Source organism: Durotheca rogersii (assembly GCF_024521655.1).
Source record: "Durotheca rogersii strain YMJ 92031201 chromosome Unknown GGS23scaffold_7, whole genome shotgun sequence".
In the NCBI taxonomy this organism is placed as follows: domain Eukaryota; kingdom Fungi; phylum Ascomycota; class Sordariomycetes; order Xylariales; family Xylariaceae; genus Durotheca; species Durotheca rogersii.
Window position 1 is genome coordinate 780479 of NW_026251238.1, and position 24349 is coordinate 804827.

At 53.2% G+C, this 24349-nt stretch overlaps 8 protein-coding genes across 8 annotated transcripts; 3 read left to right on the forward strand and 5 right to left on the reverse strand.

Annotated features, from left to right (window-relative positions):
• Positions 1-111: 111 nt before the first annotated feature.
• On the forward strand, positions 112-1233 carry GGS23DRAFT_620027 (uncharacterized protein; the record flags this gene model as incomplete). Its single annotated transcript, XM_051521067.1, has 4 exons — positions 112-223; positions 306-412; positions 581-726; positions 891-1233. The coding sequence occupies 4 exons, from the start codon at positions 112-114 to the stop codon at positions 1231-1233; spliced, it is 708 nt and encodes a 235-aa protein (XP_051372910.1).
• Positions 1234-4062: 2829 nt separating this feature from the next.
• GGS23DRAFT_620030 (uncharacterized protein) lies at positions 4063-5412 on the reverse strand (the record flags this gene model as incomplete). Its single annotated transcript, XM_051521068.1, has 3 exons — positions 4063-5147; positions 5208-5302; positions 5408-5412. The coding sequence occupies 3 exons, from the start codon at positions 5410-5412 to the stop codon at positions 4063-4065; spliced, it is 1185 nt and encodes a 394-aa protein (XP_051372911.1).
• A 3015-nt stretch (positions 5413-8427) lies between these two features.
• Positions 8428-9549, reverse strand: GGS23DRAFT_595839 (uncharacterized protein; the record flags this gene model as incomplete). The annotated part of the gene is made up of 3 exons (XM_051518378.1): positions 8428-9202; positions 9340-9392; positions 9478-9549. 3 exons carry the CDS (start codon positions 9547-9549, stop codon positions 8428-8430), a joined length of 900 nt encoding a protein of 299 aa, XP_051372912.1.
• Positions 9550-10369: 820 nt separating this feature from the next.
• GGS23DRAFT_595840 (uncharacterized protein) lies at positions 10370-10969 on the reverse strand (the record flags this gene model as incomplete). Its single annotated transcript, XM_051518379.1, has 2 exons — positions 10370-10630; positions 10751-10969. 2 exons carry the CDS (start codon positions 10967-10969, stop codon positions 10370-10372), a joined length of 480 nt encoding a protein of 159 aa, XP_051372913.1.
• A 900-nt stretch (positions 10970-11869) lies between these two features.
• On the reverse strand, positions 11870-12424 carry GGS23DRAFT_595841 (uncharacterized protein; the record flags this gene model as incomplete). The annotated part of the gene is made up of 2 exons (XM_051518380.1): positions 11870-12145; positions 12209-12424. 2 exons carry the CDS (start codon positions 12422-12424, stop codon positions 11870-11872), a joined length of 492 nt encoding a protein of 163 aa, XP_051372914.1.
• Positions 12425-14460: 2036 nt separating this feature from the next.
• On the reverse strand, positions 14461-15964 carry GGS23DRAFT_487498 (uncharacterized protein). Its single transcript, XM_051514365.1, has 2 exons — positions 15453-15964; positions 14461-15378 (listed from the first exon to the last, which is right to left on the reverse strand). Exons 1-2 carry the CDS (start codon positions 15522-15524, stop codon positions 14632-14634), a joined length of 819 nt encoding a protein of 272 aa, XP_051372915.1. The 5' UTR covers positions 15525-15964; the 3' UTR covers positions 14461-14631.
• A 3247-nt stretch (positions 15965-19211) lies between these two features.
• On the forward strand, positions 19212-20601 carry GGS23DRAFT_487469 (uncharacterized protein). Its single transcript, XM_051514364.1, has 3 exons — positions 19212-19504; positions 19869-20462; positions 20530-20601. Exons 1-3 carry the CDS (start codon positions 19353-19355, stop codon positions 20549-20551), a joined length of 768 nt encoding a protein of 255 aa, XP_051372916.1. The 5' UTR covers positions 19212-19352; the 3' UTR covers positions 20552-20601.
• Positions 20602-22004: 1403 nt separating this feature from the next.
• Positions 22005-23153, forward strand: GGS23DRAFT_595844 (uncharacterized protein; the record flags this gene model as incomplete). Its single annotated transcript, XM_051518381.1, has 3 exons — positions 22005-22156; positions 22604-22873; positions 22943-23153. 3 exons carry the CDS (start codon positions 22005-22007, stop codon positions 23151-23153), a joined length of 633 nt encoding a protein of 210 aa, XP_051372917.1.
• Positions 23154-24349: the final 1196 nt, after the last annotated feature.

The following is a 24349-nucleotide window of genomic DNA, read 5'->3' on the forward strand; positions in this document are numbered from 1 at the left end:
ACCATACGATTGGGCATCACCGGCATTCATCATGCAAATACGTATTCCCTTCGTCCTGGCCCTGCTACCCATCTTGGGAGCAGGCTGTGCGCATCCTCTTGACAAACGAAGATGGTTGGGACGAGCTCTACACCTGATCGTTGTTCGATTCGCTCCGCGAATCAGGCCACGACATGCTCCTATCGGCATGCCCCCCGCCCCCCCGACGAGAAATTCGAGGCAAGTAAATTACCATACGCAGAACCGGTGGTGCCTTCGCGGTGCCTCGAATATGCTCCTGACTCAGTAAATAACGATTTCTCTAGGCGACCTCGATGTAGAACCCATCTGGCGGGGCGTGCCGTGTCAGTATGACAGCTGCCGCGGGATCCATGGCGCCTATGGTGCTGATAACGTCGATCCGCAGCTGAACGTAAGCCCCTTCCAGGATTCTTCGCTGTCGTTCGTGTCGCAATATGATGGGCGGTACTCGACCTCCGCAGGCACAAGAGCCGCCTCGAAGTATTGCAGGTTTAAGAAAATTTTAAATAAAAGGGCTAACCACGATCTTGCGAGTGGGTGAATTCGTTGCCCGTGACAGCAGCCCGCCCGCTACGGAATCGCCGTCTTCCGCCCCGAGGTGTGGAACGGCTCCGTGCCTGAGCTTGTGGCCGCGGGCCCGACCGTCCTCAACCACCTCACCTACGACACGTTATACTCGGGCTCGGCGAACGCGGCCAAGTTCACGTGCGCGAGCGCCGGATCCCGGCCATCGCGATCTCGACGTCCGGCTTCCGCTGGCTGCCGCACATGACGAGGCCGGCGCCGTTGCCGAGTTGACTCTTCGGCAAGATCGGGACGATACTGGTGAACACGCTGATGGTTTCGGGCCTGCCGTACTTACCGAATAGGGTCTACCTCAACGTGGACATACCGGATACCGAGTCCTTGGACGAGCAGTACCACTTCACGGGCATCAAAGAGTTCAGGTTTGTCCTTAGCTGCGTCGACCCCAGGCACGACAACGATTACGACGTCAAGATCGATTTCTGCGATGATATGAGCCTCCCCGCTGAGTCCGACGTCACCCCCCAGAGCAACCGCCAAGTCGCCGTCAGCGTCGGCGACACCAGGGCAGGACGCTTCACCGCCCCCCGCTCGAGGCAAGAGGCTATACTCCGAAAGCTAAGACCAGTCATAAGCTGCATACACCGGGGCGATCCCGACCCCGGCGCTGATGGCGGTGCGCCATAATGGCGGGCGCACCACGACCGAATGCGATGCAGAATAAGGAGGGTTTTTCATTTCTTTGGTTTCAGGGGAGGGGGGGAATGCGAACGAGGACCGGGACACAATTATCAGGGATACAGATTGAAGCGGGGGCTATTTTTCTAGGAATCGGGCCTTCGAGGTCGGACACGGGATACGAGGGGCCCTCATATGTCATTCCCATCCCTTCGCGCGGTTCCTCTCTCAACCCCGAGTTTAATGCAAATACATCTTGGCTTTGGGGAGTTTAGACAGATCAATAAGGTGTACATGAAGTGATTTTATAAGTCAATATATACTATGTTCTTACCAAATATGGCTGTTTATTGTGCTAGATGGAGATGTCTTGTCGCCTACCTACTAATTAGCAGCTGGCGCTATGCTAGGGGCGAGTGTCGCACCATAGATGTGTCACTTTCGAATTTCGGGATCAACATCGGTAAACCACGTCTAAATATCCTCATACCAGCCTGGATGATGGTAGTCATCTGTTAAATATTGTAGTATGCGGATACTGCTCAACGGCGGATAGACACAGGTTCTTCCTCCCTTCCCCCTGTTTAAGGAGGGCTAACTGGGCAATGGAGCGTGTTTGTGGACTATTCGTCGGGTTGCTGTAGATATTGGGGTGGTTAAGGTGCTGCCAAGAGGCACATTGCATTGCAATAGATAACAGGGTCAGTAAGTAATGATTGAGACCCGCTAGAAACAGAAGCAGTATGGTGCTATTGATAGCATTGGTCGCCGGGCACGTCGGGTTTTCGATGTCCCCTCCCGCCCCCCCCTCCTCTTTTTGGCGGGGTGGAAAGTGGTGTCCGCGGTATGGCGTAGTCAACCCGCGGCCATTACCTTTGGGTTTTGCCCCATTGATCGGCAGAACTTTCTAAAAGCAACATTATATACGACGTGGTCTGTCATTTTCCGTCGCGACTTGGCGCCGCTACTGATTGGGGAGCTACTCCAGATGATTGACGGAAAGGGAAAGTCGACTCTGCATGATGCATGAGAAGCTGATCAGGTCGGTTCCCCGACTCCCTTTGCGCCAATTGAAACAGAACATCGGTACTCGGATATGATAGCTGTCTGCCCCCTGCCAATGTGTTTAACGCAAGGTCGGTATCAATTAGACGTCGATATCAAGCTCCAGGATTCTCTTGAGGGTGGGACTTTGAGACAGAGGAATAAGAGTACGTGGAACAGGGGTCGTGGAGTCGCATAGCTACACGAGGAAAAAAACGGATTTGTAGTCGGCCTTATTTCAGTAAGGGTGAGTGAGTGAGTGAGTGAGTATATTTAACGTCTATTTTCGACCTATGTATAGATCATTAGACGGGCCCGCGACGACGGCGGCACAAAGGATACAGATAGCCGTATTTTTCAGTAAGGGTATTTCGCAAACGTGACATTCTATTCAACGTTCGGTATTACTAGGCATCTTAGTGGTCAATCCCCGGGGCAACATGGAATCCAATCAAGCATTCCGTATTTTTAAAGTCTTGGGCAATCCAACTACCTCGCGTGTATGAGTAAAAATAGCACCTGCGGCACGTCCCGGCAAAGAGAACCCCACATCTGTTCCCAGGCGCCTGTTCCCCGGGCCCAAGATGTCATCATCGATACAGGGTAGAGATGAGGGCCACAACCTAACTCCTACGCAAGCAACTTCAACACTCAATATCAACTCCGAAACCCGGCGCAGGGCATCTTGAAAATCGAGAGCCTTGAAAGCACCTGGAGCGAAGAAGCAAGGAATTCGAAGTAGACGGGGCGCTAAACGGCTCAGAACCGGAAGACAAGCGCATGTTGTAAGTACCTTCCGGTCCCACCAAACCATTGCCAATTATACGCCAAGGCTAAAAGCTGGGGATACCAACGGGCTGGGGCAACGCGGGCCGCTGCGCATTAATGAGATACACCACTCCATACGTCACAACCCCATACGTCATAAAATAACGATATCGCGTGCTCAAGAAAAGCCCATATATAGCCAGAACCACCACCCGCGCCGACTATTTAACCAAGTCTCTAGGAGACACAGAGTTAAGCCCGCACTGAAAGTTGAGTTCTCGCACATCGTAAAGACCCTACAATACGGGGATACTCTAGTCCCGAGTGCCGATGACGTACCTACTTGTTCCGGGATAGGATTGCGGGCTAGACATAGCCAGATTTCAGCACATAGCACATGCGCATTCAAACACGAACTACGAAAGCATCAAATCACCACAATCTTTACGTGTCACGTTGCTACAATCAAGACTGGCCCCGTTTTGGGTTTTATTTTTTTTCTTTATTTTTTTGGTAAGTATAATGAGTAAGATATAGCCTCCAAAGACCCCTGGAAGCTGTGCAGCGGGGACACCTATCATACACCACAACGCGATTTCTTCCCTCCTGCTCTATGTACCAAAGGAGTGATCGTGTCGGTCATAATCGTCGTAATACCGTGCCCGAATATGGATAGCTTGTCCCTGCAACAGTTGGCGGTTAGTCAGTCGTCGGCCGGAGAGAAAGGGGTCGGGGGTTGGGTTAAACTCACTTGCAATTGCTGTGAGCAAAACGTATGTACTGAGTAAATGCAGACGATTTGGTCCTCCGAAGATGCGGTCCCTCCCGCATAAGTGCCGAGGAGACGACGATGCGGGGTGGGCTGATTAGTGCATTCGGTAGGATCAGAGGACCGCGTCGACCTGATAACTCCAAAGGTGATCTCCGGTGGAGATATAAAGACGTTTACACTAATAGAACAGTACTAGTATGGATCCAACGCAGGGGGGAATATCATGTGGGGATAAAAGGTGTGTGGCGCATTGCTTAGGCAGCAATGCCACCGCCGAAGCCGGCCCCGGGCCCGAAGTCCTTGTCGCCGTTCCCGTCCTTCCGGTCGCCCTTGTCGGAGGGCTTCTTAAAGAAGTTGAGGAACTTAGAGAACTTCTTGGCCCGACGGGCCTTCTTGTTCGCGGCGGCAATTGCTCCGATACGGTTGGCCAAGGCAACACCTAGCTGCTGCTCGAGAATAGTAATGATGGGCTGAATGCCCTGAGGGAGCACATCCTCGAGAGCCTGCTGGATCATCTGAGGAAGAAGATTGACGATGCTCTGAAGGAGACCGAGCTGCGTGTTGAGAGAAACCACGTTCCCGTTGGTCGAGTTGAGAAGGGTGCTCATGGCATTGAGGTTGTTGCCAAGAGAGTGAACATGCCCATCGATAGCGCCGACATGGTGAACAATGGCATCGAGATGCATAATCTGCCCATCAACACGGTTGAGTTGGCCATCAACCTTGTTGGCATTCTCGTTAAGGGCCATATCAATAACACCAAAGACATCCTCCATGACAGCATCAACGTTAGTACCATTGACGTTGTGAGTGCCCTTTCCAGCCATCTCAGTGATGACGCCGCGAATTCCGTCGAGAAGAGCAGCCATGGTCTGGCCAGTAAGAGTAGTGGCCTGCTCGCCAGATCCGTTCTGGTGGGCATAATTGACGGCATGCTGAACAATCGAGTAAAGACGAGCCTCGGCATTGACACCGCTCATCATGTTGTTGACGTGAGCGCGAACGCGATCGCTCTCGGAGGCGTTGGCCGCGACCTTATCGCGAGCGCGGATATCCCGAGTGATCTGAGTTAGGGACTCGGCGACTTCAGGCATGTCGGGCCACTGGTCGGGCGGAGCGTCGCCGCGGAGGGAACGAAGGCTCATGTAGTAACCGTAGTCCTCGATAACCGCGCGAGTATCGTTGAAGGTGGCCGTAGTAGTGGGGAAAAGCCCTTCGCGCCGAGCGTCCTGAAGAGTGGCCCACATGGAGTTGATCTCGCCAAAGGTGTAAGTAACGCGAGCCGTCTGCCCGTTGGCAAGAGTGTGGTTGGTGGCGAAGGAGGCGTCGTTGGCGGTTCCTAGTGTCGAAGTCAGCAGACGTAAGGCAGGAGGTGGTGCTGGCTGGTGATAGAACTTACGGTCCATGTCGGGGCAGCGGACGGCGCTATCGGGGGGCGTGACCGGATCCTGGCCCCCGGGGTTCTTGTCCAAAGGCCCCCCGAAACGGAAAGGACTAGTGGCGGAAGTCAGTAGATGTTAACAGGAGGCTGGGTAGGATGACGAGATTTGAGAGAAGGAAAGGCAGTATAGGACTTGGTGGGAGTGGAGGGAAACTTACGCCATCGCGTGGACCGGTTAGTGAGACTTGGGTGCTTGGTGGACCGAGGGCTTGGCCTGGGTGGGCACCGCGTTGAGAATAATCCTACAGTGATGGCCGAATTTGTTTTCTGATGTCGAGTTAGTGGTGGTTTTGGTAGGCCGAAGTGGCTGGGAGTGGAAGCTGGTGATATGGGTTGAGGTTGATGAACTGGGAGTGTGTAGTATGGGGGAAGAAGTTTTTGCATTTTGAGGGGAGGGCAGGCTTCTTAAGTAGTCTTGAGGTTGAGGTGAGAAGGTAAGTTGATAGTTGGTGACTAGTGGGAAGAATGGTTGTCTGTGGTAAAAGTGGGGCGATGTGAATGCCTGGGATGGGGAGTTGTGGTGACTGGAAGAGGGAGGCAAATGAATTCTCAAGGCAGTAAAATTACAGCGACAGGGGGAGATGTTCTGAAATTAGTTGTAGCAGGTAGCGTATTTCTCATTGGAGAATGGCAACGCGATAGAATGTCGGTTAAGGGCGAGGAAGTGCTGGAGAGAAATGTCGCAAGGGGTGGGGGTGCAGATGAGAAGTGAAAGATCCAAACCAGGGGTATAAAACGCGATTTTGCAAATAATACATACCTGTCGCAGATCGGCAGGAGAGATCTGGTAAAGACAGTGTGTTAGTCGGCGAGAGAAGTGACGATGTTGCATGAGGAAAGAAATGAATTCAGGAGAAGTGTATGTATGGCTGGGCAGGAATCCTGGTAGATATTGGCAGGCAGGTAGTGAACGTTTTGGTGTTTTGGGAAGGGGGACTTTTTGCCCGAAAAAAAAGAACTTGTCGGAGGAAGGGAGAGGGATGTTGAATCGCGGAGGTTAGATCCGGGGTAATGTGGGAAGGGCTCGGGTGGGTTTCCTTAGCAAGGAAAGCGGTGAACCTCCGGATGTGGCAGAAAACCGGAGCCGGGAGACTCAACAGGATGGGCAGTATCAGGGTATCAGGATAGCGAGTGGTGGCCGGGAAACCAGAGGGAGATGATGGGAGGCAGGTGTCAGTATGCCAAGAAGAGAGTACTTACTGGTCCGAGATGAAGATTATCACAGCTTGTTTGGCGTGGCTGCTGGATAGGTTCTGTATCTGTTGCTTGGTGGTGAGGTTTAGGGGAGACGAGGAGAAGAGACAAGGCGACGGGAAATTTCATTTATATAGATTCCCAGAGAGATGACCGTGTGACTATTAGTAGAGTTTCCATTCCCACAATCCATGCGTCTCAACTATACCAAGCAGTCAATATATTTTCAATTGAAGCACCTGTGTGACTTACCAGCGGTTGAATGCCTAGTATCCGCCACCCAACACCTCACCAAAATATTCACACTGTGCCAGCTGATGGACTGCCAAGGCATCACAGCAATTCACAGGCTAATAGTAATAGACAAATTGAATTCACGTGAAAAGTTACTAGGATATAATATTGAAGAAAATAGTGCCTCGCCGGTTCAAGCATCCATTTGCAATTTACGAACCCAACCAGCAGTACTCACAACTCCATTCAATGTCACGTTTAGCCACCCTACCAACTTCGCTAAAGGTAACCTGTCCTCGATCAACTCTACTATAGAATATGATAGCTATTGTAATGTTACTTTCCCATTCAGAACCTCAGGTGTACCCTACAGGTGACAGCAGGGGACATCAATGCAGTAGCTTCACTAGAAGTTGGTTACAGAATGTGTTCTGCTTGTAAATATAGCCATCCTAGAGTCAATGATCGCCCGAGAAGCTCCGCCGGGTCGGGGCACGGCGTGAAATATTCACTTAATGGCTAGTCGTTAAGATGTGACTGCCTACGTAGGACGCTGTCGGCATCGCAGCGGGGCTATCTGCTGTGAATTAACTCCTCGTCGGACGATCGCGGCTCGGCGTTACAGCAGCACGGAGATACGGAAATGCGAGTCATACGATATGCCTCTACGAATAGGGGTTCCCGTTATTTGGTATGATGGTTGGAATCGCAACAAGATACCGACAAAGTGGCCAGCGGTACGACACGTACACAAGGCATTGGGATGCGGCTCGAAGGGATGAGGTTAAAATTGACGTCGACACCCCGCTTTGCGGGACTCCCGCGATCCCTGCATCAGTTGCGCGCGCCAATCAATCGCTAAGACCTCAGACCCGCCCCCACATGCGGGACTGCCCGTTTATCAGATCGCCTAAAAATAGAAAGATAAAAGTAGTATGGACTTGTGATCCAGTGCCAAAGTAGTCGGGCAGCGGGTGTCGCACCGAAGATTACGATCCCCGCGATGACATCAAATCTAACAAGGCGATAGGCTACGGGGCGTTTATAGTAGGTAGGAGGTATTTAATCATATGCAGGGACACGTTGGAAGTCTTAGGAGGGGGCAGAATCTAGAGATTGTGGTGATGCCACAAGCTAGGCACCCAAGATTGTACGGCTTGGGTGCGATAACACCTGGCACAGAATTCGAACCGCCACCAGGTATCTTATGCTTCGGACTACGTAGTACGGCAACATTTTCTCCATTTGCTACTTTTTCGGGTCACGAAACCTTGGCAGACCTTAAGATGAGTCTGAATCAGTCAGTTGATATGTATCCGGACAAGAATCGCCGTCCGGCGCGACCAGGCTGCGATCCCATTTTGCAAAGGCATCTAAGGATAAACTAATACTCATCCGCCAGGAGCGCATCGTCTCGATTGGCCACCACTGGATCTCCGTGAGTGAACATGGTGAAATGCGGGCATGAAACAACAGAGTGCAGGTGCCACTCCTCTCGATCTTCCACCCCCTTAACCTTTGCGCCCTAAAACGTGCCTGTCCATACAATATCATTAGTCTACCGGTATGAAACAGAGTAGAGCAATCTTCCGCTGCAGCGGGGAGTATAAACATACCACTCGTTGAAAATAACCCGTAGACTTGCGGGTGGCTGTCCTCCTCTTTCGGCGACGATACGTCCCAGCTCACCGAGCAAGCAAGTACCTGCTAGCTTGCTTCCTTTCCCGTTTAAAAGTCTAGGGAACACTTGCTAGAGGTACCCATGCGAGTTGTGCGAGTACATCCAGGGACTAGGCGGGAAGCCGTAGGGCAGCGGACTATGCGACGGTGGCGTCATCTTCGCCGCCGCCGTCGTCGTAGTCGTCGTCGTCGGACTCATCTGCGGGGGGAACCCCATGTTAGCGGCGTAGTCAAATGAACGGATCCCCGGGATCGTCGGAGCGGGTGAGTGCGGATTCGGATGTGAGTGGTGGTGCTGGTGGCTGTGGTAGTTGTAGTGGCCGTCGTCACCGCCGTGTGCTGGGACGCTGCTGCCGTCACGCCTCTCCGTGGCGGAGATGACGAGGACTTCATCGCCGTTGCCGTCGTCGATGTTACCCTGCACGTTTCCCGAAGGCGACGACGCGATGCCGCCAAAGCTTCGTTGTCCTATGGCCGACGGTGGACCGTTGACGAACACGGCGGGTGCAGCAACAGCGGTATCGATGCTCGCGCCGCTGCTACCACCACTGCTAGCACCACCGCCAGCACCGGCATCAACATCGTTGAGACGACCCGCGCCGCTCTCCTGCTCTGCCTTCACGGCCACCATGTCCTCGGCTTTTACTTCACCTTTGATCTCGGTTTTTATGGGCTCATCGACGTCGCCAGCGCCCTCGTCAACTGCTGCCAGCTTACGCTTCTTGTTTGGAGTACGCGTTTTAATGCCGTCTTTGGAGTCTTTAACCTCCTTCTTGACCCCACCGGAGCCGCTGCCGCCGGTCGTAATGCCATGAGCCTTCATGAGGCGCTCGTACCGTTTGGCTCTAACGATGTGCGTTAGGACGGAATCCAATTTGCTGCACGTCCAAGAACCTAGATATGACATGGAGATAGACGGATTTGGGCCGGGGTGAGGAGAGAGGGATGGTCGCAAGGTTAGTACTAGAGGGGCAAAACTTACGCGGCGCCCTTACTGACGATCTCACACTCTTCGGCGACACGACCGAAGTCGACCTATCTTAGAGGTTAGTACGAGGAGATAGGCGGGATAACGCATGGCATAATGGTATGAAAGCGTGTGCTAGGCAAAAGTCCTCACCTTGCCGGCGGTCGAATGCTTGATACAAACGATCAGGAACTTGAACTGAGACTCGGTGTCTAGAGGAGGCATTTTGCGACGTGTAACTTGATAGGCTGGAGTAGAGTGACTGCTCGTAGATATGTTAACTGATATGCAGAATAGGATGGTGAGAAGTATGGATGACCACGGAGATGTTGATGGCTTACCTTGGGGGACTTGGCAAGAGATGGGATATCTAATCTTTGTTTCGGGGAAATCAGGGTTTGATGCCGGGGAAACGTCTGATCTCCTCAGATCTAAATAATATTGACTTTTGACAAGAAGGTGACTGTCAGCTGTGTAGGTATTCCAGAAACTCATACCTGCCTTATGGTAGAGGTAAGGCTACTATTAGACAGTATGAGAAGTGTTGCTCCCCGGTAGTCTCAGTAACAGAGCCTTGATGACACCTGTCACAATGGTGCTTGTCGAGGGCTGTGTTTGGTAATGCTCCAGCCTGGCCAAGCTAATGGACGGACCCTGGGTGCTCTTCGGACAGTTGATGTCAGGATCACTGGCTAAAGTTATAGGGGTTTCCCTCTTCAGCATACAGAAATGTCCGAAGCCAACCTTTGAGTGTCGTGAACATATCTTAGATACGACTTTTCAGGCTTAACACAAAGATGAGAGCTAGTATTGGCTTAGGTCTTTCAGTTTCCACCGCAGAGCGAGTCAAAGATGCAGGAAATCCATCGTATCATTGCTTTATTGCCAGATGACCATGGCAGTAGACTACCGTGATGACCCCCAATATTAGCAGCAGAAATTCTAGTAAAGGTAATGACCAACAACTAGGTCAACAGTGTCTAGGGAAATGGCAATATGACCAAGCCATGATGTCCTTAATCTAGGTGACATGATCTGGGGGGTGTTAATCAGCCTCTTCCGATTTCTTCACATTCTTCTGATCATCCTCCGTCTTTTCATCAAATTTCTCAGGCATAATGGGCTTCTTCTTGGCGGGCGTAGTTCGGCGCTTTTTCGGGCGAGTGCTTGACTCGGCATCGCCGCTATTGGCAACACCTTCTAGCTCCAGTCCTGCGGGTTCCTCTACCGATTTAGCACGCTTCTTGGTGTTGGGGGTGCTGGTAGCCTTTGTGGAGGCTTCATCAGCAATAGTGCCTTGGAACCACTAGAATAGGAGTAGGAATTAGCTATGCCAGTTCATATAGCGTTTCTTTTTGATTTAGAATGTAGAAAGCTCATGGATGACACATTGTGAAAGCATAAGTATCCGGTAGGGGTGACACACATTGAATTTTTTGCATATCTTCCAGAATCTGTCTCTGGCTGACTTAGAATTGGCGTACTCGGCAACTGCAGCGACGGCTACCCAGTCGGTTACGGGCTTCGAGGTGTTGGACGCGTGCTTGTAGACAGCATCAATAAGCTTAAATTCCTTGGGAGTTAGGCCACCTTTGTCTTCCGCCTCATCCACGACATCGGCCTTGGGGTTCTGTTGGTGAGACATCCTGGGACAACATATTAGACCGATTTCAATTGGTGAGCTGGTCGGGAGCGGGCAGTAAGATGGCGCACTCAGTGCCTTCCCTCGACGTGGCCACGCCCTAGGAGCTACTCGAATCGAAAGAATCGAAAGAGATATTGGTCATAATTGGTACGAACCTTGATTCTCTAGATACGGGATGTAGATCCGGACCGTAACTGAATGACTTGGTATTGCTCGCGGTAGAGGGGATGATGGAGTATTGAGAGGTAGGTGAAGAAGGAACAGGTTGAAGTAAAAGAGAGGGAAGGGTGGTGAGTGGTAAGTGAAGCGTGAGGTTTGGGTTATATATTCGCACGGAGTTGGTCTAGGGGAGTAAGAAGTAAGGAGAGGGCAGATAGGTAGTTTACCAAAGGGTAAATCGTAGCCTTGTAACAACTACCCCCCTGATCACCAGAGAGATACACAGTGTGCGTATACGGGACTCGCACCCACGCAACATGGACTGCGTGGAAAGGGCACCTACACTCCTCACATACCAGCCCATAACTCACCACATATTAAACATACACCTCATGGAGATAGTCCATGTTACCTTTTGACAGTACTTGGTAGAATATCGAAACGGCGGGCAGGGGCCATGCAGGATGAGCTTCAGTGCTGTGCTATGCCAATTGAGTGAGATAAACTCCATAAGGTCTCTTTTCGGCGTCTGTCAGCATCGCGTTGTGCAATATCTGAGCAATCAGAGCAGACTATGGTCAAGTTGACATGGTTCACTGAGGAATCGGATTATCGAGGCATAGGCATGTCCTACTATCCGGCCAGGAGAACATACAAATCAGCGCGCGATTCATCAGATGCCGCGACTCTCCCTCTAATCGAAAACCCCAGAGCTCAGACCACAGAGTAAGCCACTAAGGCTTAAAGGAACGACTTGATGTCATCCTCGTCCTCCTCCTTTTTAACCTCTTCACCAATCTCGTCTTCCTCCTTTTTAACCTTCTCATCAACCTTAGCCTTCACCTTACCCCCGGTATTGTTGTCATCTTCGTCATCATCAACATCCTTGCCAATACCTTTCGTAGCTGCCTTAGTCTTTCGGGGTTTTTTAGCCTTGGTCACCTTGGAAGGCGTACTTGATACACTTCCCGGACTGTTTCCAATCTCAAACTTGCGTCGAATTTGGGAGAATCGAGTCTGCAAGCTGTTAGCACTGGTCAAGGTTGGTAATATGAAGTAACAGAAGCTGCTTATGCGAACCTTGGCAATTGATGCGTTCTTTAGACCCATCTCGCTCGCAAACTCGTCCCAGTTCAAGTCTAGGTTTTTTGGAAGGTACTTGAAAATGGTGGCGAAGAACTTTTGCTCGTGGACGCTGTATCCATTGGCCTCCGTCTTGGGGGTTAGGGCCGTATTGGGAGTTTTCTCTTCATTTACGAGAGTCGGCTGGCCCTTCTGGGGGGTTGTGACCTCCATCTTGCCCATATCAATAGGCACGGCGTTATGTGCTCGTCAAACAAGCGGTGCTAAGATATTTCAATTGTTAGAAGCTACCATAGCAATGATTGACTGACGATTTGAAGAAATGTGATAAGCTCAGGTTGAATCGAAAACGGAGGAAGCTGGTCGATGGCTGAGTCGGTGCCCAATAAGAGATCGGAATCCCGAGAGGAGAAAGAGAGAGTGACACCATATCATGAACACTTACTCGGGGGATTGGCTGAACGGACGATATCTCACGAAGCCTGTTGGTTGGCAATGTGAGCCCGATGTTGACGATCGGATGGTGGATGCCGTGTGTTGGTATGGTATGACCGGAAGTGCGTGGCTAGACGGACGGAAGTTCTCGGTATGATGAGAAGTGAGGGGAGGAAGAGGTTGTCGTAAGAATGGAAGGGGGGGAGGTTTGAGAGAAGTTGATGGGAGATGGTTGACGAGGAAAATACCGATAATTAACAGATCCTCGCGTGATTCCGCCCAATGCTGGTAACCATGGGAAACAATAAACAGCAGCTTCTCAGTATATGCAGGTCAACATATCTGACTACTCATACATTTTACCTAGGTAGTTATTATGAGGCTCCTTCCCCTACTAGAGTGTATCCTCCTTAAAAAATTTATAGCACCCGGCAAACAGCTGGCGTAATATCGAGACAGTGTCACATACTCCTCATATTTAACCACACTTTGGCGACAACAAGGTGTTTCTTCTACCCCCTCGCCAAGACCATCTTTATCGCGGAGAGTTATCTTGAGCCGGCTAAGACGCGAGCGATCACGGAACACTAGAGACCCGGAGGGAACTAAGTCGAGACCCATGCCCCTATTTTGTCCGACCGAATAGTACGCCCTCGACTACATCTGCTCTGAGATGTAAACAATCGCTACGCTTATGCTTTACTCAACCCGAGATAAGAGCTCCGAGCTAGTTTGCCCGGCCTTGTGGAAGATATTCTAGAGATCCTCTGTCTGTTGCGGATTAACTGTACCTGGATGCTCGATATCGCACACCAATTGTCTCTCAACGCTGCCCCTCCTTCGCGGGCGTATCTCCTTAATATATTGGCCGCTATCCGTATCACGGTCTATGTAACTACCTACCTTCGCAGGCCGGTGCGAGTTCAGTCAGAAGCTAATCTGGTCACTTGAATAGGCACTGGAATGAAAGGAAAGTGGCATCAAAGCCGGCAACCTCTACGACAGCCCCGCGCAGGAGACAGGCATTTTGCCCCGAGGCGAACGATACCAGTAGCACTCTGACATGTTTTGATACGTACTCGAACCCGCCGACAAGACGAGATCTGACGTATGTATTATGGGCTATGCTTTTAAGCTCGACTAAATCCGGGTCATCTGGCCGGGACTGTACCGGGCGGGGGGCGGGCGGAAACACAAAAAGGGGGGTGTAGAGTCGGCCCGGAGGCGGGTTACTGCATTGCGTAGTTAAGCATCCAATTAACATAGCAGACTCGGGGATATTAGAGACAAGTAAGCGGTATAGAACTCTCATCTATAGATGTATCCATCCCTGAGGCACTGTCTGACTAAATTTGCCCTTGGAAGGCGCTGTCTTGCTAGCCAACGTAAGACCCGCGGGGCTATTAAGCCGGTTTGACAGCTCAAAGCTGGTTTGTAGGTACTTTGAAAGCCAACGAGCCCGATGGGTTTAGGTTAAAACAAGAGGGAGCAATAGATCAACACATAGACTTAGAGATGAATATTAAGTCCACGGGGAGGAACTCACAATTCGTATCGGAGTCATCGCCTGCGGATAATCGCCAGCAGAAGCTAGTCAAATTGGTCAGCTCGTCACGTAAATATTTGATCTTTTTTGGTTTCATTAAATGTCAACTCAAGACGCTTCCGACCATGTCTTATAGGATGAACATGTACCACAGAGGTCGCCGTCATACGCATACTGCGTTAAAATACGTGAGTGGACACATGGAACCCCCGGATGAAAAAGAGGAGACGAGTGTCCCGTTCCCCGAACCCCCGCCCAAATGCCCCACCCAATCTCCTTAGACAGCCAGACTGATGCAAAAAAACCAGATCACGATGCAGTATCCTCACGGCAGATTATGCTGCGCCGGCGAAGAAGCCCCCAGTGAATAACAGGCCCTCGTAGCTACGCAGGACCCCAGATACTAGACTCATCATACGAGCCACTGGCCACGCGGGCCTCAATGGTGGTGGTACTGGTCCCAGTCCTCGTGCTTTACGTCGGCGTACTCGGCGTCGGATTCGATCGACTGGGTCGGGAGGCCGAGGTGCAGCTGGGCGGGGTGGACGTGGGGGTGCTCGCACAGGACGCCGGCGTAGTCGTCGAAGGGGTAGGCGGGGGCGAAGGGGCCACACGGCGGCGCGAGCGGCGAGTGCGGCCACACGGGGTCGGCGTGCTCGGGGCACGCCGACAGCCCGTGGAAGTCGAAGGCGGGCGGCGGCGGCGGCGCGCCGGCCAGGTCGCTGCCCGGGCTGGGCGGCAGCGCCCCCGCCGGCGCGAACAGGTCCAGGTCGCTGCACGGCGTGAGGAACCGCGACGGCATCTCGGCGGCCGCGCTCATCAGGCCGGGCGTGTTGGGCAGCGACGCGAGCGAGGCCGGCGCCGGGGTCCGCGCCGGAGTGAGTCGCGGCTCGAGGCTGAGCTGCGGCGTCTCTTGCTTGATCTTCCGGAGCACCGACTCGGGCAGCGGGGGCGGGGTCGGGGGCCGTTGGGGCGCCAGTTCGGACTTGATGGCCTCGTCTTTCTTCCCCTTCGGGTCCTTCTTTGACTTCGAGACTCGGGATTTCGGCGGCCCCGTGCGGTTCCTCCGCGTCGGTTCGAGGCCTAGCATGGCGGATCGGAAGCGCGAATACCTCATCCGAGCGGCGTGGCCGTTCGTGATCTCCTGGGCTAGGATCGGGTCGTGGGCGACTGTGTTCCAGTCAATCTATCATACTATATTAGTTGGTCCCATCTAGTGACACCCATTGGCCATCCGTAGGTGGTTTTGGATCAACCCACGTCCTTGAGGTTTTTCTGTCGCAGGATAGCGAACAGGAACCTCGTCATGGCATTGTCATTGTTGGCGGACATAATGGTAGAGCCTCTCGAGTCGGAGAGCCTGGAGAAGAAAAAACGGAGGAAAGGTTTATGGCAGCCGAACGTTCTCAATAAAAAGTGCACAGTTGAGTGTGAGAGGATAGGAGAGGGCCCTCGACTTCAAGGCTAGTCTGAACATGTGGAGTTGGAATGTAATGGGTGAGTCACGATCAGAATAGTCGTGAAAGTCGGTGAGGGAGTAGAGGTAGAATATATGCCAATTGCTTCCAGATAAAGCTCCTAGGGAGCTTAGAGGGTGGTTTGAGGGATCACATCAAGCCGTCGATCGAAGATGGTGAGGTGAGGTAGGACAGGGAGTGGAGACCAATAGAGGCGTCAGTGGCAAGAGGAAGAGGCCGTTTGACATGCAGGATAATGGGCATAATGGGGATTAAGGGAATCTATATACATCTCAGGTAAAAGGGCAAGGTCTAAGGCGGAAAGGGGAGGGGGGAATGTATACACATTCGGTTCTCTGGAGACTTTGTGGGACGAGAAGGGTAAGGAGGAGTTCTCAACAAGGCTGCTTTAAAGTGCTTGCATGAAAACTAGGTTTGCTCCCATCCATGGCCAGCCATTGGGTACCATCCCGCCGTCGTCATCGCCATGGTCTCATTGAAACACAGAGAGAGGTATGAAAGACATGGTTGCCACGGTTGCCTAGGTTGCCTAGCAACTCCCGGTTAGGGCGAGCGTCGTTTACGTCTTGGTCTCGACGGGCAGGGAATTTCAAGGGATGGAACCGACCGGTGGGGTAGGAATGAACACGAGAGTGGGATGGTACGCGCCACACCGCGTAAAGTGGTTTATGATCCCTGTCCTCATCTCGTGTGTATTGCTAACCCAAGCTACTTGGAGAGAGAGTTTCTGTGTCTCAAAGCTTTAGCCGACCCGACCTAACGATACGCCCGAGGATCCGAAAAAAAAAAGCGGTAATGGGGTACTCCAACTCTGGGAGGAGGTAGTGAGGGGGGATGGTTATACAAGAGCGCCGAAGGGGGCTACGGCTGAGGATGTTCGAAATAAATCCAATGGTCATGAGACAGGCTCTGTTTGCAGTGGGGAGAGAAGACAGGTAATATAGAATCACGATCCCGGCATGTGTGAGAGAGAAGAGCGCCGAGCTCCAGCCCCAAGTTCCCGGGGCATTCACAAACCAATCGGGCAAGGGAAGAGAGGCGATCGTGACACTCATGAGCAGGCTAGCTTCAGGAACCGTTTGTTGTCACATATCAACAAAGCGAGATGCCGACTTTGGGCAACCGCCACTGCAGAGTCCGACAAGCGGTCGAGTGGGCCGAGTGCCCCTTCGGAATGGAGGGGATTGTATGCATAGTAAGGGCATTAATGGGTCGAGGGTGTGAGTCATGGAAGGCCTCGAGAGGAGGAATTAAACCAGGGAGGCTGGGCGGGGGGATCCGGATCGGGATGGGCGCGTTCGAAATCGCAGCAGATACTGATTAAACGCCGAGATGCCCTGCTTAAGACATGCAGCACGCACCAGCATCATCATCAGCGTCAGCAGCATCGTCGCCCCTCTTGCTGCCCTCGAGATGCCCCCTAAGCTTCGTACAGTCTTGGAGACGATCCTCGGACGGACATGTGAGAGCAAACGGCCTCGGATTGGAAAACGGCTCGTGGCGCGTCGAGATGGCTGCTCGTGCTGTAGCTAGCCGATGGGTAATGAAGAGAAGGTGGATTGGCGCGGGCGCCACCTGGAGAGACACGGGAGGACTTGAGGTCTGAGAAGCCGAAGACCACACACATCGGGACATCTGCGCATTCTTTTCTTCCTAGTCTCGACCCCGCTAGGGGAGCTGATTGATTAATTGCATAATTGCTGCAGCGTTTGCACCTGTGGATACTGAGACTTGCGTGCACCTTTTTTTTCTTCTTCCACCGTCTCTACTTTTTCTTTTTCGAATGGAAGATATTAACTGAATGATGGCGCAGGTTACACCGAGGTTGATTCGAGTGTCGGACGAATCGGATGCCGAGCGAGCGAATCTCGGCGGGCGGGCCAGAAAGAAAGAGACGGAAGAGAGGGGGAATGAAGGAATTCGAATTTTTCCTTCGTGGAGCGAGAGAGAGATACCTAGAGCGAGAACCAAGTGGGTTAGGCCTGTAACGCGTCAGACTTGACATTCGGTCGTGCAGCTGCGCGCACTGGTCTCTCGCGTCCCCGTCGCCATTTCACGTGACGTTTCAGCATGCGACGGCGTTGCCAGTTTGGGAGGGCGTCGTCTCCGACGGAGGCATGGGAGAGAGAGTGTGTCTCGGCGTACGCACTAACGGCAGGTAGGTAAGGCAGGTATCGACATGCTCGGCGCGTCCTCTCAGGAACTGCATTATTTCCCTCTTACAAATGGCCGTGCCGGAAGCAAATCCAGCGTGCCCCGACGCAGGCCTGTTATGCTATGTAACAGTGTAGGCGCACCGGGGCCTGCGAAGGGTGGATTCCAGAACGCCCATCTTTCCATGGGTCGCGAGGTACCTCGATACTAAAAACCCATCTGTCTTCTCCGGGGTGCGCCCTGCTTACTCGCCGCCACGTCCCAACCCTCACCCGTTCGCTCTCCTCCCGACCGCACAGATGATGCGAACCTCAACACACGGCCATGCGTTAGGTTTCGGTACCGTGGCGACAGCAACCTCGAACCGATACCTCGCCAGGGTAGCATTCCTCGCCATACTTACCTGAGTCCTGCATCGTGCATCCTCAGCATCTACGCATTCATTTGGGTGCGTGGTAGAGAGGTATGCCCCGTGCGGCTTGTTCCGCCCTCGCCGCGCCCAATGGGGGCAGCTGAGGTAGCTATGAGTATGGACATTCGTACTCTCTGGTACGTACCTCCTATATACCTCCTGCCTGTGCAAGTAGATTAAGAGCTACAGGTTAGGTACGTACGGTAGGTACCTGGGTGCATGGATCCCATTCTACTTGCCTTAGGTACCTAGACCTCCTTCGGTCAGCATATATAATCTAGCTCGGGTACTTGATGTACTTTAGGTAGCTACCTACCTGGGAGGTACCTACAGGAGGGGAGGCAGGTAGTAGAAATATATATTCGCGGCCCGCCGAGTGCGCTGTATTATTTCGCGATGCGCCCAGCTCGTTTTTCTGGTCGGCGCACGTCCATTATGTTACCTCACGTTACCACGTAGTACCTCCTCCTCTCGCCCCGGGCTGCGTAGCCGGTACCGGGTACTTCCACACCTACCGGGCTACCTCGACGGATTATGTGAGGTTAGCCCGGCTTAGCGGTACCTGAGGTACCTTGGTTATCGCTGTGAGCCTGTTCCTGTTCCCGCCGGTCCCTTTTCCTCTCTCGTTCTCGCGCTGTCGTCTCTCTCTTCTCACTCACTCCCTCTCTCTCTCAATCCCTCCCTCCCTCTCGCTCCCTCTCTCGCCCTCCTCTCCCTCTCTCTCTCTTCTCTCTCTCTCGCTCTCTCGCCCTCGCGGCTGTCCCGCCGCTTGTCAAACCCTGCTGCCACCCCTCTGCCAGCCCCTCTGCCACCTGCTATAAAAGTCCTAGCCATGCCGCCAAGGACTCGACCCGCTATTGCTCTCGACCGCGTAATTCAGGTAGCTCCAATTCAAGCTCTCTGCCCATCTCTTCTCAACCTCTCAAAGGCTCTATTGCAATATCCGTGATTCGCACGTGGACGTGAAGCTTACTTACCCTTACGCCACCCTATACTAGTTCCCACTCCTCCCGCTCCCTACCCGTTAACAAATACCATTATTATCCCTCCCGCCCCGAATCTCATCTCTCGAAGCTCTGGCCTCATACCCGCCTCCGAGCCCACCAGAGCGCAACGATGAATAAGAACTGGAATGACAGGGCTGACAAGGACCTCTTCTTCACCATCCTCTCCGTCAAGAACATCGGCGTGATAAGTGGCGCAGAATGGACGACCATCGGTAACCACATGCGTTCCTTGGGTTACGGCTTCACGAATGAGGGATGCCGGTGAGTGAATTTTTTTTCTTTCTTTCCTTTTATATCCGATATGCGTCCGAACTTCGTCTTCGAGTCTCCCCGGGGCCGAGTCTTCGGCAGGGTCCTCCCCCGCATATCCGGTAAATATCCCGGCCTTCGTATACCGCTGCGCGCTCAGACGGCTCGGGGATGCGTCTCTGGTGTAGTCTAAATGCAGCCCCGTATCGGCTATGAAGACCTGGCTACATACTCGTTCCTCTGAGCGCCTGCTATGCGGCAATCAGTGTTCTTCCTGTTTCGGGACCAGAGCTCCGGCGCATGACGGGCCCTTGTATCCCTCGAGCCGTCGTGCTCCCCTAGACGGGAGATGCGGACGCTAATCACCTCGTATTAGCCAACATTTTCAAGGCCTCCGCAGGGCCCAGCATAAAACCGATACCAATGGCAACGTGCTTGATAGCCAGCGCAGGGCGGATCCTACTATGAACCCCATCACACGGCGCCCGGGTCCTGGTCGTGGACGGCCTCGGAAGCAACCTTCCGCTTCCATCACGGATCTCAACCCGACGTCGCCATCGGGGACGCCGGGTGACGGCCAGGGGGTTCAGGAGGCTCGAGAGGTCCCGGAAGTTCGTGAGGCTCAAGAGATTCTAGAGCCTCGTAGCGTACACGAAGCCCAAGAAGCTCAAGAGGCTCACGAACCCCACGAACCCCGTCAAGTCAACGAGCCGCAGGAACCACTAGAAACCCAGGAAATTCGAAACGCAGAACTTATCCCTACATTCAAACCCATTAATCCGCCAATGCAACTTCCTACCGAAGAAGCAGACTCTTCAAGCCTAGCGCAAGAGGACTCCACTCTCGACGAACAGCCTTCCAAACGTCCGCGCCTCGGAGAAGACAACCAGCGTCGAAATGGCGACGGAGCCGACCTGGCCCTAGCATCAGACGACATACCCGGACCAGGAGATCATTTTGAACCACCAGGGTAGGTCCCATGTCTACTCTTCCCTTCTCTTTTCCCCATTCTTACCACCATATACTAAACGGCTCAGAAGGTACTACGGCGAGGCGTGAAGGACACGACTCCTTTTTCCTTATAGCATCTTCAAGACAGTCAACACACACACCCACCCCCAATTCCCGTCGGAGTGCTCTTTTCGCAAGGCCTAGCAGGCTAGACATGACGCAGAGGCGAGAGCACGCTAGACTCGTTGGGTTGCGCTTTGTGCGTGCTCGGTCGTGTCGCCTCATTTTTTCTCTCTGAGCTGATAGAGATCGATGACTCACGTGGATTTTTCTCGGCGTTCTCATAAGAGGAGAGAACCACCAGCACACTTCTGTACAATACCATGGCGTTGATTTCTTCGGGTTGGAGTTACAAGTGGGCCCGGGGCAATCTACAATATCCTCGTCCCGAGGCCCTCTCTCTGGCGTTCTGAAGTTGAAGCTTTCTCCTGGAGACGTCATGACGACGTATAATCACGAGTAAACCACGACTGCCGGTGTAAAATTGAGTAAATCGAGGATTTTGGCGCCTCGAAACAACCAAGGCCCTATTAATTCCACCCTTGTGGCCTCGTGCAACTACCGCTCTCCCTACCATAGTAAATCATAGCGGATGGGCGCTGTCCCTTCCGCCGGAGTAGGATTCCATCGACGAGGAGAAGTGCGGATAGTCCCCGTGAGGAGATCGCCCCTGGACCCGGGTTTCGGACCAAACTTCAGCGGCCCTCTTCCGATATTTTCGCCCTTCCCAAATTCCTTCTCCCCGTAGAGTACCTCCTCCGTGTTTTTCTTTCCGGGGAGATTCTCTTGAGGGAGAAAGAAAAAGCTCACAAGAGCCGAAACAGGATCAAACAGAATAGCTAACCGCTATTCTTATCATGTATGTACTTAGAACCTTTCCCTAGCCTTATTTATAAGGCACCCCTTTCTCACTCCATACCATCTCACAAATACAACCAACAATACATGGGCTTCGCGAGTGAATAGGATCTCTCTAGGTATCCTTGGTAGACCGGTTGCCGGTTAACCACCGCCCCTCCTCCTTCCTCTTGATTGTCTACTACCGGCAGTCATGTTATTAGAGACAATGGAAGACTACCTTGAATACATGGACTGGCAAGCCCAGTACTTCACCCGTCACTCTGTGCAAAAAGGCAGGTACGTGTATCGTGTATCGTGTATCGTGTATCCTCTAGCCCTCGGAACTCGATACTTCTTTAGCATGCTGCCAGCTCCAGGGAATATTTCTTGTAGACTACCTACATTTCCACCATCTGCAGTTGGCCTCTTCCCATCACACATCGGCAGCCATCTCGACAGCGGTGCGTCTAATCCGCATTGGCCATCTCTCGACGCAATATTGTGTGTGTAACTTCCATTTTTCTTGTTTCCGGACCTGGTTCTGGTAAGTCGAGTTCTTGTTGGCCGTCGAATCCGCACCAACAGCATCCAGCGCCACCAACAACGACGATGATAAGCGCCAGTACACTAACGTGATTCGCCCAGAACTTAGGATCCCGCGATGGCTTCGGCTACCGATTCGCAGTGGGCCGAGTTCTTGAGGGAGTTTGGAAGAGCCGCTTGGGAGGCGGGAAATCTTAGCCAGGAACAGTTGAGGGAGATAACGCTGAGGCTTGCCACCCGGGATTACGCCCTGACTCCAGAAACGCTCGCGTATGCGCCCACCTTCGCTTCGTCCTTCGCGACCAGTTGGCTTCATCTTTTTATCTAGTGCTAGCGGTTATTGCAACCATCAACCAACCAGCTCATCCCACCCCTTCCCCCTCGAATAGCGTTTCTACCCACCCCTCTGCACCACGACTGCTCATACTTCCCTACTCTCATCGATGCAAATCCCTCTCCGTATCAAGCCATCCATCACGGACCGTACCCCAGTGGACCATTACCTTAGCACTAGTAGTTCGTCGGCCACCCTCGACACCACCCCCATCAAAAATGACATCTCACCTTCTATTCAATACGCAACCCCCATTCACCCCCCTTTCTTCCTTCTCCTCTCGTCAAGCCCTAGCTCTCCCGTCTGTCCCTCTACGGCAATACCTGAGACCTTATCGAGCTTCTACATTACCTTTAGTGACTCGTGCTGACTTCCCTCTGTAGCACGAAATTCGAGACGGGCCTAGCTGCCGAATCCCTTAGCACGCTCAGCAATAGAGTCACCCAACCGCCAGCAGTAAGTCCGCCGCACACACCTCGAGACGACGGCAGCCGTGCGACGTTCGTATCGAGTCGAGAGGAGGGCCAGTCGAGCCCCCAAAGCCCCAGCGAATATGCCTTGCCGAGAACTCCCGAGACTTGGCCGACCCCGGGCCGCGGGCCACCACTGCCTGGATTCGCCCAGGACACTCCCTCGGACCGGAGAGATACGTGGTAAGAACCCCCGCGCGCGATGCCCGAGCACCGCGGATGCCGAAACGGGCTGACAGACTGCGCCGATAGTGGTGATTTTCCCCCGAAAGATACGACGCAGGCAGCGCCGCACCGGGCGGCCCAGCCGATCCCTGCGTTCGTGCCCCCGACGGAGGACGACGACGAGGGCAGCCGCGTCGTCCCGTCCCCCCACGACGACGATTACTGGACCGAGTGGGAATGGCATACCGGGGGCAGCCGGCACTCGTTCTACGACAACAGCGCCGACCAGGACTACTAGGCCACCGTCACTGCGCCCGGTCTACTGAGCATATTCTCTCGAGTTTGTTTTCGCTACCGTCGCGAGGAGTCGCCCGGAACCATAATCGTAATCACCCCTCGACCGTCGGCATTCGGGGGCACCGGCGGCCTTCACATCTCTATGGTGAAGTCTATCCGGTCTCTCCTCCCCTTTTCACTCAAGCTCCGCATCGGACCGCTGACATAGGGGACGAGCGTCGACATCGGCCGTCCCGCTACGAAGCAACATAGACTCCTCGCGCCTCGCTCGGCGCAGGTTTGGTTTTTGAGCACCAATACAGATTTCACGCTGGATTTATCCCACCTACTTCGCATCTTTGTATATCTATCTCTAGGATCTCACCGTGTGGTCAACTGCGAGCGGCCTGCTGCGTCTGCGTCTCCGGACGTGGTATTTGCTATGATCTTCTGTCGCTGCTACTTTGAAAAGCGAGCGTGTGCCTAGTCTTACGCCGGCCGAATGGTAACCGGCCCTGCCCACAGCCAACTCTGCCCTGTCTATCTCCTAGAGGTAGGTCCTCGTCGTAGCTGCCGAGTATTGCCGTGTATGCGAATGTGCCGCAACTTTTCCTGAGAACGGCCCGTCCCATAGCCAACCAACCGTCGACAGATTCCTTTGCCCCTTCTTCTTCGACGGGCACAACTTCAGCCCCTCACATCAGACGTATGACTCCTAATTATAAGTCTTAGCCATGACCCCAGACGATACCGGATGGCATATATGACGTAGCCCGCCATTAATCTACTAAGCCCTCGCCAGATTACCTTGGCGAGTTGTCTATTGTTCCTCCCGACAACCTAGTATGGTGGAGTCGGCTCCAGGTTAGCCCCCCTGCCCCTGACTAGTGTTCCGCCTCTTTGGCGCGCCCCTACGATACTACCTGCTGGTACTTCCGCATCCATCTCAAGTTCAGACTCCCGAAGCTGGAACTTGGTAGCGAGCTCAACTCATAGCCACATCTTGCCCAAGTTGTTATAGGAGCTCCAACGACCATATTGCCGGTACCTTAAATCGAAGACCACGCGCTCCCCTAGCTTACAAGTCGAGATGAAAAAGGGCTGCGCCCTTCGCGACTAGGACGCTTTAGCATGTCCTAAACAAGTAGGGCAGGTTAATCTTGATCGAGCCGGCTAGGTTAGATATCTAACGGTACGCTGCCACCGTATGGCTCTCAT

Bases quoted from the DNA above. Each gene is read 5' to 3' on its own strand.
- GGS23DRAFT_487498 (XM_051514365.1), bottom strand. From the start codon at position 15,524: ATGTCCGCCAACAATGACAATGCCATGACGAGGTTCCTGTTCGCTATC. The intron at 15,379-15,452 runs GTGGGTTGATCC...ATAGTATGATAG, and splicing joins GACAGAAAAACCTCAAGGAC to ATTGACTGGAACACAGTCGC.
- GGS23DRAFT_487469 (XM_051514364.1), top strand. From the start codon at position 19,353: ATGAATAAGAACTGGAATGACAGGGCTGACAAGGACCTCTTCTTCACC. The intron at 19,505-19,868 runs GTGAGTGAATTT...ACCTCGTATTAG, and splicing joins TTCACGAATGAGGGATGCCG to CCAACATTTTCAAGGCCTCC. The intron at 20,463-20,529 runs GTAGGTCCCATG...TAAACGGCTCAG, and splicing joins GATCATTTTGAACCACCAGG to AAGGTACTACGGCGAGGCGT.